Genomic DNA, 19431 nt, shown 5'->3' with positions numbered 1-19431 from the left:
GTCTTCCTCTGCGCCTCTGCATCACTTGGCCACTTTCTTTTGTGCTTCCGACCATCTTGACTTTACGTGGAGGAAGGTAAATGTTAAGTGCATGCTCCCATGTTCAGGTTCAGCCAAACCCTTCCATTTTCTGAAGAGACGTCTACCTCACTTCCTTGGCTGATCCTTCCTCCTCGGTCTTGACCCCATCTCGGGCTCATGGAGCATCCTTCCATGAGTGGCTGTCCCGTGTGTCTGTCTGGGTCTACCCCTTTTCTTGCCACTCTTCCCTGCCCTTCCATTCGTGTTGTCATATGACTCAGCAATTCTAGTTCTGAGTATGGACTCAAAATAATTGAAGGCAGAGTCTTGAGCTGTTTGTACACCCATGTTCATAGTAGCATTATTCTCAATAAGTAAAACACGGAAGCAACCCAAATATCCATCGATGAATGAATACATAAAAAAAAAAAAAACGTGATATATACATCAAATGGAATAGTATTGAGGCTTGAAAAAGAAGAGAATTATTACATCTACTGCAAAATAATTGAACACTGAAGAGTTTCTGCTCAGTGAAATCAACCGGTCACAAAAAGACAAATACTGTGTGATTTCACTTGCATGAGGTGCTTACAGTAGTGAACTCTATAGAGACAGAAAGTAGACTAATAGTTTCAGGACCTGGAGGAAGTGGGCACTGAGGAGTTAGACTTTCAGTTTTGCAAGGTAAAAAGAGTTATGCAGAAGGGTGGTTGGGATGGTTATTGTTATTTTAATAAAATTAATATACTTAGTACTAATGGGATGTATACTTAACAATGTTTAAGATAGTAAATACTATGTTTTGTATGTTTTACTGCAACAAAAAGTTGGAAAAAGTTTACAATCCCTGTAGGTCAGTGATTTTCCAATTTAGCAACTTTTACCATTTTAGATTGCATTTGCCTTTTCTACATCAGTATTCCCACTAAAACCCTTCTAAGAAAACAAACAAACAAAAAAATTTCTTATGAGAATAAATTATTCTCTGGTGCAGCTACTCCTTAAAGGAATGCTGAAATTTTTGTTTTAGCATAAGGTTGAGAAAGAAGTAAGTAATAAATGCGAGATGCCTTGTTATTTATTTCACTTCATAGTAATCCCAAGTATAGTGTGCCTATCACTCCAAGTATACCAATACCCACAATCAGAAGCTGCCGCTCTTTTTAGCAATTTATCTTTATTGTTGTCCTTTGTACCATTCTCAATCTCTTGTATATCCTGTTTTGCAAAAACCCCTGAGGGGCAATAAGACAAGAAACAACACCCACTCTACATTTATTTATATACCTTTAAAGCCTCTCTTTTTGCATATTTCTAGCATGTGTCCTGGGATGGTACAGTGGCATGCAGTACATGGTTTATAAGTGAATGAATATACATTTGCAGGGGGTGAGTGCTCAATTTTTTTGACTCTCCACATGAAAGCTTTCTGTCAAGGCAAGAGCTTTGTTTTCTCCGTATGAATCTTTATAACTCAAATGTCCATGCCTCTTGCCTACACTTCCTTGGCTTGTTGAAAGATTACCAATTGGTAAAAATATGATGACAGACAAGAATTAGGTGGTCAGAGCATAAACCAGGAAGAGAGCCTTCTATGGCATGTAGAAAACTGCAAAACTACTCCATGGGATACAAAAATTGGCACATGAAAATCAGTGAGTAGAAATAATCACCTACAACCATTTTGTATTTTCTGCCAGCTTGGCTGGGGCTTTCTATGCTACGATTCACCTTAGTCCTTTTGATTACTCAAACTAGACTGGGCCCGAGGACATGTAAACCTAACTTGTCAGATAGGGAGACAGGAAAAAGTTGGGTATCGGCCTTAACCTAAAAGACTTTTAATAATTGAGGCAAAGAATAACATTTGGGGAACATTAACATAATTATCTTTTGGGGGGGGGTGTTAGTTCTAAAAGGTCTTGTAGGTCTTCATAGAACTGTTCAACTTCAGCTTCTTCAGCGTTACTGGTTGGGACATAGACTTGGATTACTGTGATATTGAATGCTTTGCTTAGAAACGAACAGAGATCATTCTGTCGTTTTTGAGATTGCATCCAAGTACTGCATTTCAGACTCTTTTGTTGACCATGATGGCTACTCCATTTCTTCTAAGGGATTCCTGCCCGCAGTAGTAGATATAATGGCCATCTGAGTTAAATTCACCCATTACAGTCCATTTTAGTTCACTGATTCCTAGAATGTCAACATTCACTCTTGCCATCTCCTGTTTGACCACTTCCAATTTGCCTTGATTCATGGACCTAACATTCCAGCTTCCTATACAATATTGCTCTTTACAGCATCAGACCTTGCTTCTATCACCAGTCACATCCACAACTGGGTATTGTTTTTGCTTTGGCTCCATCCCTTCATTCTTTCTGGAGTTATTTCTCCACTGAACTCCAGTAGCATATTGGGCACCTACTGACCTGGGGAGTTCCTCTTTCAGTATCCTATCATTTTGCCTTTTCATACTGTTCATGGGGTTCTCAAGGCAAGAATACTGAAGTGGTTTGCCATTCCCTTCTCCAGTGGACCACATTCTGTCAGACCTCTCCACAATGACCTGCCCATCTTGGGTGGCCCCACAGTGCATGGCTTAGTTTCATTGAGTTGAAGACTCTACACATGGACATCACCAGATGGTCAACACCGAAATCAGACTGATTATAGTCTTTGCAGCCAAACATGGAGAAGCTTTATACAGTCAGCAAAAACAAGACCAGGAGCTGACTGTGGCTCAGATCATGAACCCCTTATTGCCAAATTCAGACTTAAGTTGAAGAAAGTAGGGAAAACCACTAGACCATTGAGGTATGACCTAAATCAAATCCTTTATGATTATACAGTGGAAGTGAGAAATAGATTTAAGGAACTAGATCTGATAGATAGAGTGCCTGATGAACTATGGACGGAGGTTCATGACATTGTACAGGAGACAGGGATCAAGACCATCCCCATGGAAAAGAAATGCAAAAAAGCAAAATGGCTGTCTGGGGAGGCCTTACAAATAGCTGTGAAAAGAAGAGAAGTGAAACGCAAAGGAGAAAAGGAAAGATACAAGCATCTGAATGCAGAGTTCCAAAGAATAGCAAAAAGAGATAAGAAAGCCTTCCTCAGCGATCAGTGCAAAGAAATAAAGGAAAACAACAGAATGGGAAAGACTAGTGATCTCTTCAAGAAATTTAGAGATACCAAGGAAACATTTCATGCAAAGATGGGCTCGATAAAGGACAGAAATGGTATGGACCTAACAGAAGCAGAAGATATTAAGAAGAGGTGGCAAGAATACACAGAAGAACTGTACAAAACAGATCTTCACGACCCAGATAAACACGATGATGTGATCACTCACATAGAGCCAGACATCCTGGAATGTGAAGTCAAGTGGGCCTTAGAAAGCATCACTAAGAACAAAGCTAGTGGAGGTGATGGAATTCCAGTTGAGCTATTTCAAATCCTGAAAGATGATGCTGTGAAAGTCCTGCATTCAATATGTCAGCAAATTTGGAAAACTCAGCAGTGGCCACAGGACTAGAAAAGGTCAGTTTTCATTCCAACCCCAGAGAAAGGCAATGCCAAAGAATGCTCAAGCACAGTTGCACTCATCTCACATGCTAGTAAAGTAATGCTTAAAATTCTCCAAGCCAGGCTTCAGCAATACGTGAACCGTGAACTTCCAGATGTTCAAGCTGGTTTTAGAAAAGGCAGAGGAACCAGAGATCAAATTGCCAACATCCGCTGGATCATTGAAAAAGCAAGAGAGTTCCAGAAAAACATCTATTTCTGCTTTATTGGCTATGCCAAAGCCTTTGACTGTGTGGATCACAATAAACTGGGGAAAATTCTGAAAGAAATGGGAATACCAGACCACCTGACAGGCCTCTTCAGAAACCTATATGCAGGTCAGAAAGCAACAGTTAGAACTGGACATGGAACAACAGACTGGTTCCAAATAGGAAAAGGAGTACATCAAGTCTGTATACTGTCACCCTGCTTATTTAACTTCTATGCAGAGTACATCATGAGAAATGCTGGGCTGGAAGAAGCACAATCTGGAATCAAGATTGCCGGGAGAAATATCAATAACCTCAGATATGCAGATGACACCACCCTTATGGCAGAAAGTGAAGAGGAACTAAAAAGCCTCTTGATGAAAGTGAAAGAGGAGAGTGAAAAAGTTGGTTTAAAGCTCAACATTCAGAAAACTAAGATCATGGCATCCCATCACTTCATGGGAAATAGATGGGGAAACAGTGGAAATAGTGTCAGACTTTATTTTGGGGGGCTCCAAAATCACTACAGATGGTGACTGCAGCCTTGAAATTAAAGAACACTTACTCCTTGGAAGGAAAGTTATGACCAACCTAGACAGCATATTGAAATGCAGAGACATTACTTTGCCAACAAAGGTCCGTCTAGTCAAGGCTATGGTTTTTCCAGTGGTCATGTATGGATGTGAGAGTTGGACTGTGAAGAAAGCTGAGCGCCAAAGAATTGATGCTTTTGAACTGTGGTGTTGGAGAAGACTCTTGAGAGTCCCTTGGACTGCAAGGTGATCCAACCAGTCCATTCTAAAGGAGACCAGTCCTGGGTGTTCTTTGGAAGGAGTGATGCTAAAGCTGAAATTCCAGCACTTTGGCCACCTCATGCGAAGAGTTGACTCATTTGAAAAGACTCTGATGCTCGGAGGGATTGGGGGCAGGAGGAGAAGGGGATGACAAAGGATGAGATGGCTGGATGGCATCACCGACCTGATGGATGTGAGTTTGAGTGAACTCCGGGAGTTGGTGATGGACAGGGAGGCCTGGCGTGCTGCAATTCATGGGGTCGCAAAGAGTCGGACATGACTGAGTGACTGAATTGAACATAATTATGAAATATCTGATTCAGTAGCTGATCCATGCGTAAATGGATGTGGGTGGGTGTGTGTGTGTGTGTGTGTGTGTGTGTGTGTGTGTGTGCACGCACGCGCATGCTCAGTAGTGTCCAACTCTGCGAACCCGTGTACTGTAGCTCACCAGGCTCCTCTGTCCATGGAATTTTCCAGACAAGAATACCGGAGAGGGTTGCCATTTCCTTCTCCAAGAGATCTTCCCAACCCAGAAATCGAACTCATGTCTCTTGTGTCTCCTGCATTGGTAGGTGAATTCTTTACCACTGAACCACCTTGGATAATTGGCGGTATCTGGTAATTTTAGGTATATACTGACAAAATTGAATTCAAGGTACTTAGATGAAAGTTGTAGTATTTTTTAGAGATAAAATTGAAGGATGTTATAGTTATTGTTTTGGCAAAGGTTTTTTTGGCTTGTAGTGTATGAGTATTGATTTTATGCTTTTTCTTATTGTATGGCACTTAATGTGTCAGATGACTTTTGAAAACAGTGTTTTGATTTGATGGTGGTGGTGGTTTCGTTGCTAAGTCATGTCCGACTCTTGTGACCCCATGGACTGTAGCCCTCCAGGCTCCACTGTCCGTGGGATTTTCCAGGGAAGATTACTCGAGTGGATTGCCATTTCCTTCTCCAGGGGATCTTCCTGACCCAGGAATTGAACCCGGGTCTCCTGCATTGCAGGCAGATTCTTTACCAACTAAGCTATGAGGAAAGATTTGCTCTTTGATTTGACAGATGTTACGAATTGTCTGGGCTTCACTGGTAGCACAGCTGGTAAAGAATCTGCCAGTAGTGCAGGAGACCCAGTTCGATTCCTGAGTCAGGAAGATCCACTGGAGGAGGGATAGACTACCCTCTCTAGTATTCTTGGGCTTCCCTGTTTGCTCATCTGGTTAAGAATCTGCCTGTAGTGTGGGAGACCTGGGTTCGATCCCTGGGTTGGGAAGATCCCCTGGAGAAGGGAACAGCTACCCACTCCAGTATTCTGGCCTGGAGAATTCCAGCGACAGCCTGTCCTGGTCTGTCCAGGCGTCTATAACAAAATACCATAGACTAGGTGGCTTATAAACAATAGACATTTATTTCTTACAGTCTGGAAGCCAGACATCCAAGATCAGAGTGCCAACTGATTTGGTGTCTGGTGACAGCCCTCCTGCTGGTTCAGAGATGCCATTTTTGGTTGTAACTTACATGGTTACAAGAGGTGAGATATCTCTCTTGGGGGTCCTTTATAAGGGCACTAATCCCATTCATGAGGGTTCTGCACAGAAACATTCAGTCTGTAGCAGGGATCCAGATACCATTTCCAGTCTGCCTTATTTATGGTAGAGGAGAGTGGGATGGAAGCATGACCTCCAGCTATTTTTCCAAGCAGGTTCAGAGAAGGGTCAACCAAATGAATGACTTTTTCTCTTCACACAGGTTTCCTCCCAGAGTGCCCAAACCTTTTCCATTCAACACCTCAGTCATGTACAGAAAGACTGTGTTTGTAGAGTTCACGGATCAACTTTTCAACATCGCCAAGCCCAGGCCACCATGGATGGGTAATGTAAACAAGATTGACTCTTGTGAAACTGGGTGTCTTATTTCCTTGCAAGGATTACCCAGCCTTGGACTGCAGTTTTTTAAGAGGGCAGCTGCCAAAGAAAATATTTTCTTCGTCAGCCTTCCCTTATTACCACCTCTTGGGGAAATACACTGACCAAATGGTCTCAGTCTTCTGGATCTCCTGGATCTCCTCCTGTGTTTAGATGTTCAAGTGCCCTTTATCTTGGACCTGGGTTCATTTTCTTTTTTCTCCCTGCTTTCAATTGCTAGTTGGTCTTATCCATGCTCATGGCTTTAAAAGATCATATATGCCAGTAACCCCCGAGTTTATATCTTCAGTTCAGACTGCTTGTTTGATACCTCCACTTAGATGTCAAATAAGCATGTGAAAGTGAAAGTTGCTCAGTCGTGCCCGACTCTTGGTGACCCCCATGGACTATACAGTCCATGGGATTCACCAGGCCAGAATACTGAAGTGGGTAGCCTTTCCCTTCTCCAGGGGAATCTTCCCAACCCAGGGATCGAACCCAGGTCTCCCACATTGCAGGCAGGTTCTTTACCAGCTAAGCCACCAGGGAAGCCCAAATAAGCATGTAACAAGGTGTTAAGATTTCCTGTCTTAGAATTATTTCTGAGAATTATAGCTGACAAGTAGTCCCAAATTCTAAAGAAAGATAACAGCCCACCTATTCAAGACTTGTTCAGATAGTGCTCCAAATTGGTTCAGCAACCTTTAGGCCATCATATACCTTCAAGTTTTATAAAAGAAGGCTAGGAACTTATGAAAAACTTTAGGTTTGAGGATTTCCTGTGAAAGCATTTTTGGTATTTTGTATATATCCCCACGGAGAGGAAGGATCTCCCCTCCCCACCATGTCAAGCTGCAGTGAGGGAGGCTTTAGCAGAAACGTTTAGAAAACTTGAGAGAATTTTTGGCACTTGGAGGATACTGATTCGTGCCTCATTTTTATCTGGAAAAAACTTTCAAGGCCAAAGTCTCGCAGAGTTTCCCCTGATGGCATCAGAAGGAGAGTGGGATATGGCAGAAGCTAACTGCACCACCACTGTTAGGTGTGAGACCAGGAAGATTATTGGACAAAACTTGCCTCAAGAAGACCCTGCCTGAGAGGACTTTTTGCCAGGGCTAGGTGATCCCATCAGAGAAGATCTGCGTGATTGCACTCTCAGAAGCACAAAATGAGAGGAGAGATAAAGTGAAAACTGGACAGGGCATATCACAGGCCAGGGGGAAATGGAGTAGGATGTCACCATACTGAGAGGGAGAGAGTTCTCGAAGAACTCATATAAGTTCTCTAAGAAAGAAAGATGTAGAAATTTGGCCTATGCCACATGCAGGGGGTACCAAAGCCACATTATCGCTGAATGACCAAGAAAAAATCTTATAATTATGCCTTTTTTCCACTCCTGTCCTAAGCTCCAACCTTAGAAAGTCCAGAGGCAGTAAGGTGATTGGGGAGGGAAGGTGAGAAAGCAGTGAACCTGCTAACCAAATATCTTTTTCTCCCCATTACTGATTTCTGAGTCTATTTCAGAGCTGAACTGGAGGAGGGGGGAATCCCTGAATTGCAGGGAACATCAAAAGTTTGCTATGAGGCCAGACTGGATTTCTTAGTACCTACGATAATACTGTTAGTATGTGAAGGTTACTTGGGGGAAAATTGGGATTGCTCAAAATGCGAGAAAGGGAAATTCTACATACAATTAAAAACTATGAAAAAGAAACCTGTTTCATATTTTCATCCCACTAAATCCAGTCCATTCAGTAAAGCCATTTGTAGGCCTCGTGCTGCGGTTCATGGGGTCACAAAGAGTCGGACACGACTGAATGACTGAACTGAACTATACTTTGTATAGACTTCCCTGGTGGCTCAGACGGTAAAGCGTCTGCTACAATGCGGAAGACCTGGGTTCAATCCCTGGGTTGGGAAGATCTCCTGGAGAAGGAAATGGCAACCCACTCCAGTATTCTTGCCTGGAAAATCCCATGGACAGAGGAGCTTGGTAGGCTACAGTCCATGGGGTTGTAAAGAGTTGGACATGACTGAGGGACTTCACTTTCACTTTCACTTATATCTAGTATGACTGTCTGTAAGTCATCAATTTCCTCAAAATTTTCTGTGCCATGGCCTGATGACCACTCAGTTGCACAAATCAAAATCACAGGAGTCATGCCTGGTTCCCATGTCTTTCATGCTTCCCTCCCGCCCCATCTTCAACATGCAACTCATGAGCAAGTCTTGTTGACTTGCTGACCTAAAATAGACTATCAGATGTCTCTCCAGAAAAGATGGGTTTCTTGAGGATCAGCAGAGGATGGCAGTTTCGTGTCTGAAACCACAGCAAGTTGCAAACAAGTCCTCGAATAACAAGAAGAGAAGAGCACAGTTCGCAGAGGGGTAAAGGAACTTGGAAGGGCTCAGGAAAACAGAGAGTCCACGGCTGCTCATTGATTGAGTCCTTGCCAACAATGATGAGGAATTTTTTCCTCCTTGGGCTCTGCTATTGTTACAGGGCATGAGAGTTCCCCTTCTGGTTCTCGAATTCTATTTAACTGATGTTTCTTTTTATTAATATTTTTATTAATATTATAAATATTCATTCAAAATATTATTATTTTGTATGTCTTCCTCAAAAACAAGTCTCCAATCCATTTCTTCTTCTAAATTCCTGTAACCTCCATAGTCTTACATGTTATATTCCCTGCCTGCCTCTATAACCTTCTTTTCTGCTATCTTCTATCTTATTCACTTTGCTTCAGCCACAGGTTACTTTGCTATCTTTAAAGTATCTTCTGGTTGCTGCCTCATCATTTTCTAGTACGCCACCATGGTTTACAGCATTTATAACAACCTAAAGTTTTCCTGTTTATTTACATATTTAATAGTTTCCCTCATGGCTCAGTTGGTAAAGAATCTGCCTGCAATGCAGGAGACCCCGGTTCAATTCCTGGGTTGGGAAGATCCCATGGAGGAGGGCTAGGCTACCCACTCCAGTGTTCTTGGGCTTCCCTGGTGGCTCAGCTGGGAAAGAATCTGCCTGCAATGCGGGAGACCTGGGTTTGATCCCTGGATTGGGAATATCCCCTGGAGAAGGGAAAGGCTACCCACTCCAGTATTCTGGCCTGGAGAATTCCATGGATACAGTCCATGGGGTCACAAAGAGTTGGACATGACTGAGCGACATTCAATTTTACTAATGTCTCTCTAATTTGATCTCTATGACCTATCTTCTTAATTACTTCTTGTCTAGTGCCTAGGATGGTTTATAGAATATAGTAGGAACCCAATTATTAGTTGAATGAATCAATGCATTGAATGCATTGCCGGAAATCTGTCCTCAGGACAACTGTAAGGCTGGGCTGGTTATAGAAGTTAATGTATTCATTTGGCTACTACTTTTTATCAGTAATCTGAAGGACTTGCTTCTCTCCTGTGACTTTGACCATCATTTTTGTGATAACATATTTTTTTGGAGTGCTACCTTCCAAATGTGGCTTCCCTGATGGCTCAATGGTAAAGAATCAGCCTGCCAATGTAGCAGATGTGGGTTCCATCCCTGGCTCAGGAAGATCCCCTGGAGAAGGAAATGGCAACCCACTCCAGTATTCTTACCTGGGAAATCCTATGGACAGAGGAGCCTGGCGGGCTATAGTCCATGGGGTCGCAAAAGAGTCGGACATGACTTACCAACTAAACATCCTTCCAAATGACATTGCAGGTCTGCTGGGTCCAACTATCCAGGCTGAGGTTTATGACACCGTGGTCATTACATTTAAGAATATGGCTTCTCATCCTGTTAGTCTTCATGCTATTGGCGTATCCTACTGGAAATCTTCTGAAGGTGAGTCAAATGCCCTCCTATGGTTCAGTCATACTATGGACAGAAGAGTATTGAGTATAAGGTCATACAGCTAATGAAGGGTGGAGTCAGGATTCAAACCTAGGCCCATTGCATGAAGTCAAGAACATTGTTATTTTGGTCTTATCCCAAAGCTTGTCTCTGTCCTTTGTTATCCCTTGGGGAAATAGGCCACAGATCCTAAAATCCCACTTTATCTGCCTTCTTATGCCGAGAAAACTTCCTAGGGAAGATCAAGGCCATTGGTGTAGCAATGAAACCGAATTCTCCTTCTCCTTCCTTAGATTCAGATTTTTCAGACATTTCCTTTCTCTCCCCTTCTCCCAGTTGCTAAAATAGGGATGTCACCATGTGGTTAGGGCCAACTAGCTGAAGCACAAGCTGACTTCATTATAAGAAAGAAAGAAAAAAAAAAAAACCTGTTTGGCCACAATCCCCACAGTGCAAGAAGGAATGAAAGGGAATATCACAGTGGACCCTGATATTGCCCAGATGGACTATGACATATACAGATCAAGAAGATTCAAGCAAATCATCAGTACATTATTGGAGCACATGTCCTGTACTGTATGGTCTGACTATGCTTCGATGTTGACTAAGTTCTCATGCAAAAATGAAGAGTACTACCTTTCTCGGTTGTACTCCTGAGGTCAGGGCAGACGTGGACTGAGGGAAGGTGAAAGATAGGAGCAGGCATGGATATAGAGGAAAAGGCATCCCAGGTTCTGCCCGATGCCTAACAGGCTATTTCCATGAGGCTTATCTATTTGAAGGTGTCCAGAACTAATCTAGGCGCATTTTAGAGAGACCAGGGTTCCCCCAATTCTGCACCTAGGAGCTCAGTATAGAGATGACTGTTTTGTACCCTAAGCCTTGTGAGTTCTAGGAAAATAGTCTATCTAATCTCTCATACATACAACAGTCCAGGAACAACACAGTGAGTCAGTGGCCTCATGCCCATGTGATTTATAGTCCTATCACAAGCCTGTGTGTTTATATGTTATCATCCACAAATTCTTGGCCTCCTTAGATTAGCCTAGGGGCCCCAGCATGTAAGGTAAATCCATGATGATGTTAAGTATAACTTTGCATGCTTATTGACCTTTCTGATATCCTTTAATAAACTATCTGATCAACTGTTTAAGTGCTTTTCCTGTTACAAAGACAATGATTTGTTTATCTTTTTCTGATTGATTTGTAGAGTTAGTTTATATATTCTGAATACAAATCCTCTGACAGATAGAAATATTTACATATCTTCTTCCAGTCTGTAGCTTGAATTTTCACTCTTTTGATAATTTTTTTGGTACAGTTCTTAAAGTTAGTGAAGCATGAAAGTTCAAACATTAATGAAACACACAAAAAAGGTATCACATATTTTCCTTGTATGTTAGACTTTGGGTCCTGTTTAAGCCATTTGCCTACCCCCAAGTCATGAAGGATTTCTTCCATGCTTTCCTCTAGAAGTTCTATTATTTTGCCTTTCATGCCAAAGCCTATAACCCATCACAAATGAATTTTTGTGTATGGTTTTCCGATAGCATTTTAAAACAGTTTTATTGAGGTTTAAATTACATACCACGAAATTCAGTCATTTAAAGTAGTTTGATGACTTTGGCTCAATTCAGACAGTCATGGGGCCACAGTCATGGGGCCACCAACACCAACCGTGTCAAGAAGTTCTGGTCTTGCTGTTCAAGCCCCATTCCCACCCCCAGCCCCAGGCAACCACTGAGCTGCTTTGTAAGCCTGTCATGTTAATCTCCCAAACCAAAACTCTGGGAAATTGTATTTCAGTTCAGCAAATGGCCATCCCTTCCTCCAGAGCAGGAGTAGTACATTTCCCTACCATATTAGTATTGGACATGACCACGTGACTTTTTCTAGCTAATAGAATCTAAAAGCATAAGATGTATGTCAGGACAGCTAATTCCCATGGAATGTCTGTCAAAGGAGCCAGAAGGAGAGTTAAAAGCAGATCCAGGGAAATTTCAAGTTTGGTCTTGAGCTGAAAAGGGAAACCCGGTGCTAGAGAAATTCTTTTAAATTATTTTCTGGACAAGTAGGGTTCTAACACCACCCTAGGCTGTAAGTAAGGCCACACAATGAGGCTATGAAAGACAGCATGGGGACAGACAAGTTAACAGGTGCCGACCCAAAGCTGCTGAGCCAAGATCAGGAGAAGGAAAAAGCAACTGAAAGCACGAGAATGTGCAGTGCAGTAGCCTCTGAAGCACAGCATTTGGCCTGTGGCTGAGTACTCATGCCCAGGGGTCACTGAGCTGGGGTGTCTGAGCAGGTCAGGCTCTGGGGCCCTTGACCATGCCTGGGGCAAGGCTGATACAGCTGCGGGGGGGGGGGGGTGAATAGAGGGCTTTCTAGAACATTCTCGAATGTTCCCAACAGTGTTGTTCGGAATATAACAGAAGATGGCAATTGCACAAAACGCATTCTTCTCAGAGTATTTGCAGGTGGCTGGTATAGAAGCTCAAGTAAGACTCTGAAGACAGAGGTTTCCCAAAGGAAACATACCTGAGTAGACATGGCAACTTTCAAGGCTATGCACAATGCTTTTGCCCAGGCACCACTTCACTTGGTCTGGACAAATCACCTTTGTCTATACCGAAGGACAGACCTTGTTGTGAGCAACCTGAGTCGAATCCAAGATCTCAGGTTCCAGCTGTCAACATTCTCCTATTTTGCCAGCCGTCACTCTTTCCCTCCCCACTCCAAGAATTCTTCATTCTCCTTGGGATCCACAGGTTCCTGGCCTCCTTGATTTTTATTCTATTCTCTTGGCTAAACTGCTACCCTGGTGAAATCTGTTCTCCATCTCTTCTACTAGCAACCAAGCAAATGGCTATAGTTGAAATAAACCTTGCACCTCGCCTTAAGTGGTGCCTTACCACTGCCCAGATATCCTCCCAATCCACTCACTGTCCTCATCAAGACAGATGCAGTTTTCACACACTCTTGACCTCTCATTAACCCCTCATCCCTCTCCCAACTATACTATTAGGTGAAAGGGGATTCTTTTGCTAATGAAATATTTCAAACAAACAAAAAAAGGTACAGGAAATAATAGAGCCAACAAACATGTACCCATTAGCTCACTTTGAAAGTGACAGTCATTCAGTCATGTCCTACCCTTTGCAACCCCATGGACGATAAAGTCCATGGAATTCTCCAGACCAGAATACTGGAGTGGGTAGCCTTTCAGTTCTCCAGGGGAATCTTCCCAACCCAGGGATCGAACCCAGGTCTCCCACATTGCAGGTGGATCCTTTACCAGCTGAGCTACCAGGGAAGCCCGAGAATACTGGAGTGGGCAGCCTACCCCTTCTCCAACGATCTTCCCGACTCAGGAATCAAACCAGGGTCTCCTGCATTACAGGCGGATTCTTTACCCACTGAGTTTTGAGGGAAGCCCTAGCTCACTTTGGGAAATCTTTTTTGAAAACTTTTTCTTTTGTATGGCAGTATAACTGATTAACAAACAATGCTGCAATAGTTTCAGGTGGACAGAGAAGGAACTCAGCCATACAGATACATGTATCCATGCTCCTCCAAACTGCCCTCCCATCCAGACTGCACTTTGGCAAATCTTAACATTTTGCTGTCTTTGCCTACTTTATTTTAAGAAATTAAACAGAAGACACAGTTGAAGCCCCCTTTTTACCCCTCCGTGATCCCCTCTCTTCCTATCCAAATGTTTTCACTATTCAGAATTTGCTACCAACCCACAATCACACAGAGACATGATGACACTCTCCATCCCGAAGTGCAGCTCATGTTTTTCTAAATGTCCACCAGGGTCTGCTAAGCACCAATATTGGTCCCCTGTTGCTTCTGGATTAAGCCAATTGTCCCTAATGCCCAGTGGAGGGATACCCATTTATAAGAGAGGCTGCTTTTGTAGTGAGTCAATGCAGGGGTCTCCTGTGCTCTGTTAGAGAGGTCCCTCTATTAGATGTATAGCTATTGTGGGGTAAGATGGAGTATAAATGAAGAACACCCTGAATGCCTTGAATGCTCTGGAGTCCTAGAGACCATTATGAATTCAAGAAACCAAGGCGAGTTGTTAGAAAAATAGTTCAATAACAGTGTAAGCGTTATGGTCAGTGCCTTTGAATATTTTCTACTTCTGTCCAGTGAAATGACCTAGAACCAATAACACTGCTTTAAGAATGAACACATATAGTGCTCATTGTAGAATAAAGGTATCAGATCATTCAGAGGTCAATTTTAACATCACTAAGAATGAGAGAGCAAGAAAATATCTGTTAAAAAAATCTCTGCATCTCACCCTTCCCTGACCCTCACCAGTGCTTACTAAAGAGTCTGAAACAAAGCACATACCCAATGTTTGTCTACTGAATTGAACTGACTTGAATTAGGTAAAAAGATGGAATAATGGAAGCAGTATTATTGTTACAATCTGAAGTTCTCACAGAACCACTCAACCACTCACATTTGCCCTAGTGGTCAAGAACTCCTCTGAAATATATAAGGCGGCTTCTCTTCATTTATAGCTGCTGCTGTTTAGTATTCCAAATTGTTTCAGAAAAGTTGCTTCTTGCATAGAGTCTACTGGTGACAATAAACTTGATGCCTCCTCGAGTGAGCAGTGGGCGTAGAAAGGACAACTTTATCCCTCCTTGATTTAGGTGCTGCATATAAAGATGAAACCAGCCAAAGGGAGAAGGAAGATGACAAAGTCACTCCTGGTAAAAGTCATACCTACGTCTGGCAGATCCTGAAAGAAAATGGTCCAACAGCCTCTGACCCACCATGTCTCACCTACTCATATCTTTCTCATGTGGACCTGGTGAAAGACGTGAACTCAGGTCTCATTGGAGCCCTGCTAATTTGTAGGGAAGGTAAGTATAAGAAAAAGTAGGAAGTACAAACATCTGTGTCAATTCATAAAAAATGGTGCTTCACTCTTTAATCTGAAACAGGTTTCTTTTGCTTAGAATCATGGCCATGGAAAGGAGAATAGTCTCTGAGATGAATAGAACTGCATGGTAGGATCTATGCATCCCATGTAGCCACAAGGCACTCTAATGGCCAACAAAAGCCAAATTCTGGAATTAGGTATCTCTTCTCTTCCCTGGTGGCTCAGACAGTCAAGAGTCAGCATACAATGCTGGAGACCTGGATTCAATCCCTGGGTTGGGAAGATCCCCTGGAGAAGGAAATGGCAACCCACTCCAGTATTCTAGCCTGGAGAATTCCATGGTCAGAGGAGCCTGGAAGGCTACAGTCCGTGGGTTCGCAAAGAGTCGGACACAACTGAGTGACTTCACTTTCACTTTCTCTTCTTCTGCTTTATGCTTCACATATCCTATGGGCTGTCTCAGTAGTCCTTTATACAAATTTTGCATTAGGTTCCTTGAAACCTCCATGAAGGTAAATAGTACATCTAAGTGTGTGACTAATGCTCAAAATTCTCCAAGCCAGGCTTCAGCAATACGTGAACCATGAACTCCCAGACGTTCAAGCTGATTTTAGAAAAGGCAGAGGAACCAGAGATCAAATTGCCAACATCCACTGGATCATTGAAAAAGCAAGAGAGTTCCAGAAAAACATCTATTTCTGCTTTATTGACTATGCCAAAGCCTTTGACTGTGTGGATCACAATAAACTGTGGAAAATTCTTCAAGAGATGGGAATACCAGACCACCTGACCTGCCTCTTGAGAAACCTCTATGCAGGTCAGGAAACAACAGTTAGAACTGGACATGGAACAACAGACTGGTTCCAAATAGGAAAAGGAGTACATCAAGGCTGGATATTGTCACCCTGCTTATTTAACTTATATGCAGAGTACATTATGAGAAATGCTGGGCTGGAAGAAGCACAAGATGGAATCAAGATTGCCGGGAGAAATATCAATAGCCTCAGATATGCAGATGACACCACTCTTATGGCAGAAAGTGAAGAGGAACTAAAAGGCCTCTTGATGAAAATGAAAGAGGAGAGTGAAAAAGTTGGTTTAAAGCTCAACATTCAGAAAACTAAGATCATGGCATCTGGTCCCATCACTTCATGGGAAATAGATGGGAAACAGTGGAAACAGTGTCAGACTTTATTTTGGGGAGCTCCAAAATCACTGCAGATGGTGATTGCAGCCATGAAATTAAAAGATGCTTACTCCCAAATCATCCCCCCATCCCTCTCCCACAAAACATGTATAATATCATATAAGAAACGAGTCGCCAGTCCAGGTTCGATGCAGGATACAGGAAGCTTGGGGCTGGTGCACTGGGATGACCCAGAGGGATGGTATGGGGAGGGAGGTGGGAGGGGGGTTCAAAATAGGGAACACGTGTACACCCATGGTGGATGCATGTTGATGTATGGCAAAACCAATACAATATTGTAAAGTAAAATAATAATAATAAAATAAAATAAATAAAAAATAAAAGACGCTTACTCCTTGGAAGGAAAGTTATGACCAACCTAGATAGCATATTCAAAAGCAGAGACATTACTTTGCCAACAAAGGTCCGTCTAGTCAAGGCTATGGTTTTTCCAGTAGTCATGTATGGATGTGAGTGTTGGATTGTGAAGAAAGCTGAGCGCCAAAGAATTGATGCTTTTGAACTGTAGTGTTGGAGAAGACTCTTTTTTTTTTTAATATAAATTTATTTATTTTTGAGAGTCCCTTGGACTGCAAGGCGATCCAACCAGTCCATTCTAAAGGAAATCAGTCCTGGGTGTTCTTTGGAAGGAATGATGCTGAAGCTGAAACTCCAGTACTTTGGCCACCTCATGCGAAGAGTTGACTCATTGGAAAAGACCCTGATGCTGGGAGGGATTGGGGGCAGGAGGAGAAGGGGACAACAGAGGATGAGATGGCTGGATGGCATCATTGACTCGATGGATGTGAGTTTGAGTGAACCCCGGGAGTTGGTGATGGACAGGGGGGCCTGGCGTGCTGCAATTCATGGGGTCGCAAAGATTCAGACATGACTTAGCAACTGAACTGAACTGAACTGAATGGTGTATAGGCCATTTCGGGAGGTTAGTTTGTCATCTGTAACCCCAAAGCAAAAATCTGAGAAAAGCAAGAATTTATACGTGCTTATAAGTTCTTATGTTAAAAATCATAGTCATTTAAATTAAACCTTTTGTTTTATTTATTTTTTTACAGTCATTTGTAGTTTATTCTTTTTTTTTTTTTCCTCCTAGGAGCATGGCCCCTGCTTTTATTTTTGTTTATTTTTTAAATATAAATTTGTTTATTTTAATTGTAGGCTAATTACTTTACAATATTGTATTGGTTTTGCCATACATCAATATGAATCTGCCACAGGTGTACACGTGTTCCCCATCCTGAACCCCCCTCTCACCTCCCTCCCCATACCATCCCTCTGGGTCATCCCAGTGCACCAGCCCCAAGCACACTGTATCATGCATCGAACCTGGACTGGCGATTCGTTTCATATATGATATTATACATCTTTCAATACCATTCTCCCAAATCATCCCACCCTCGCCCTCTCCCACAGAGTCCAAAAGACTGTTCTATATATCTGTGTCTCTTTTGCTGTCTCACATACAGGGTTATCGTTACCATCTTTCTAAATTCCATATATATGCATTAGTATACTGTATTGGTGTTTTTCTTTCTGGCTTAATTCACTCTGTATAATAGGCTCCAGTTTCATCCACCTCATTAGAATTGATTCAAATGTATTCTTTTTAATGGCTGAGGAATACTCCATTGTGTATATGTGCCACAGCTTTCTTATCCATTCGTCTGCTGATGGACTTCTAGGTTGCTTCCATGTCCTGGCTATTATAAACAGTGCTGCAATGAACATTGGGGTATACGTGTCTCTTTCAATTCTGGTTTCCTCCGTGTGTATGCCCAGCAGTGGGATTGCTATGTCATATGGCACTTCTATGTCCAGTTTTTTTAAGGAATCTCCACACTGTTCTCCATAGTGGCTATACTAGTTTGCATTCCCACCAACAGTATAAGAGGGTTCCCTTTTCTGCACACCCTCTCCAGCATTTTTTGCTTGTAGACTTTGGGATAGCAGCCATTCTGACTGGCGTAAAATGGTACCTCATTGTGGTTTTGATTTGCATTTCTCTGATAATGAGTGATGTTGAGCATCTTTTCATATGTTTGTTAGCCATCTGTATGTCTTCTTTGGAGAAATGTCTATTTAGTTCTTTGGCCCATTTTTTGATTGAGCTGCAGGAGTTGCTTGTATATTTTTGAGATTAGTTGTTTGTCAGCTGCTTCATTTGCTATTATTTTCTCCCATTCTGAAAGCTGTCTTTTCACCTTGCTTATAGTTTCCTTTGTTGTGCAGAAGCTTTTAATTTTAATTAGGTCCCATTTGTTTATTTTTGCTTCTATTTCCAATATTCTGGGAGGTGGGTCATAAGAAGATCCTACTGTGATTTTTGTCGGAGAGTGTTTTGCCTATGTTCTCCACTAGGAGTTTTATAGTTTCTGGTCTTATGTTTAGATCTTTAATCCATTTTGAGTTTATTTTTGTGTATGGTGTTAGACAGTGTTCTAGTTTTATTATTTTACAAGTGGTTGACCAGTTTTCCCAGAACCACTTGTTAAAGAGGTTGTCTTTTCTCCATTGTATATTCTTGCCTCCTTTGTCAAAGATAAGGTGTCCATAGGTGCATGGATTTATCCCTGGGCTTTCTATTTTGTTCCATTGATCTATATTTCTGTCTTTGCACCACTACCATATTGTCTTGATGACTGTGGCTTTGTAGTAGAAATGTAATACACCACATTAACAAATCGAAAAAATAAAAGCCACATGATTATCTCAATAGATGCAGAGAAAGCCTTTGACAAAATTCAACATCCATTTATGATAAAAACTCTCCAGAAAGCAGGAATAGAAGGAACATACCTCAACATAATAAAAGCAATATATGACAAACCCACAGCAAACGTTATCCTCAATGGTGAAAAATTGAAAGCATTTCCCCTAAAGTCAGGAACAAGACAAGGGTGCCCACTCTCACCACTACTATTCAACATAGTTTTGGAAGTTTTGGCCACAGCAATCAGAGCAGAAAAAGAAATAAA

General features: G+C 42.1%; 1 protein-coding gene across 4 annotated transcripts in view; it reads left to right on the top strand.

Annotated features, from left to right (window-relative positions):
- Positions 1–19431, top strand: part of F8 (coagulation factor VIII) — a 146788-nt gene that overhangs the window by 13773 nt on the left and 113584 nt on the right. For 3 of the 4 annotated variants that reach the window (XM_025276848.3, XM_006060854.4, XM_025276849.3), the window contains exons 3-5: positions 6348–6469; positions 10212–10334; positions 15020–15232. In XM_025276848.3, coding sequence (XP_025132633.2) covers positions 6348–6469; positions 10212–10334; positions 15020–15232 — 458 coding nt within the window. The remainder of the gene's footprint in view (positions 1–6347; positions 6470–10211; positions 10335–15019; positions 15233–19431) is intronic. The other variant, XM_025276850.3, reaches the window with a different exon arrangement.

This window comes from Bubalus bubalis, chromosome X, assembly GCF_019923935.1.
Source record: "Bubalus bubalis isolate 160015118507 breed Murrah chromosome X, NDDB_SH_1, whole genome shotgun sequence".
In the NCBI taxonomy this organism is placed as follows: Eukaryota; Metazoa; Chordata; class Mammalia; order Artiodactyla; family Bovidae; genus Bubalus; species Bubalus bubalis.
This window is presented reverse-complemented; position numbering and strand designations above follow the sequence as displayed.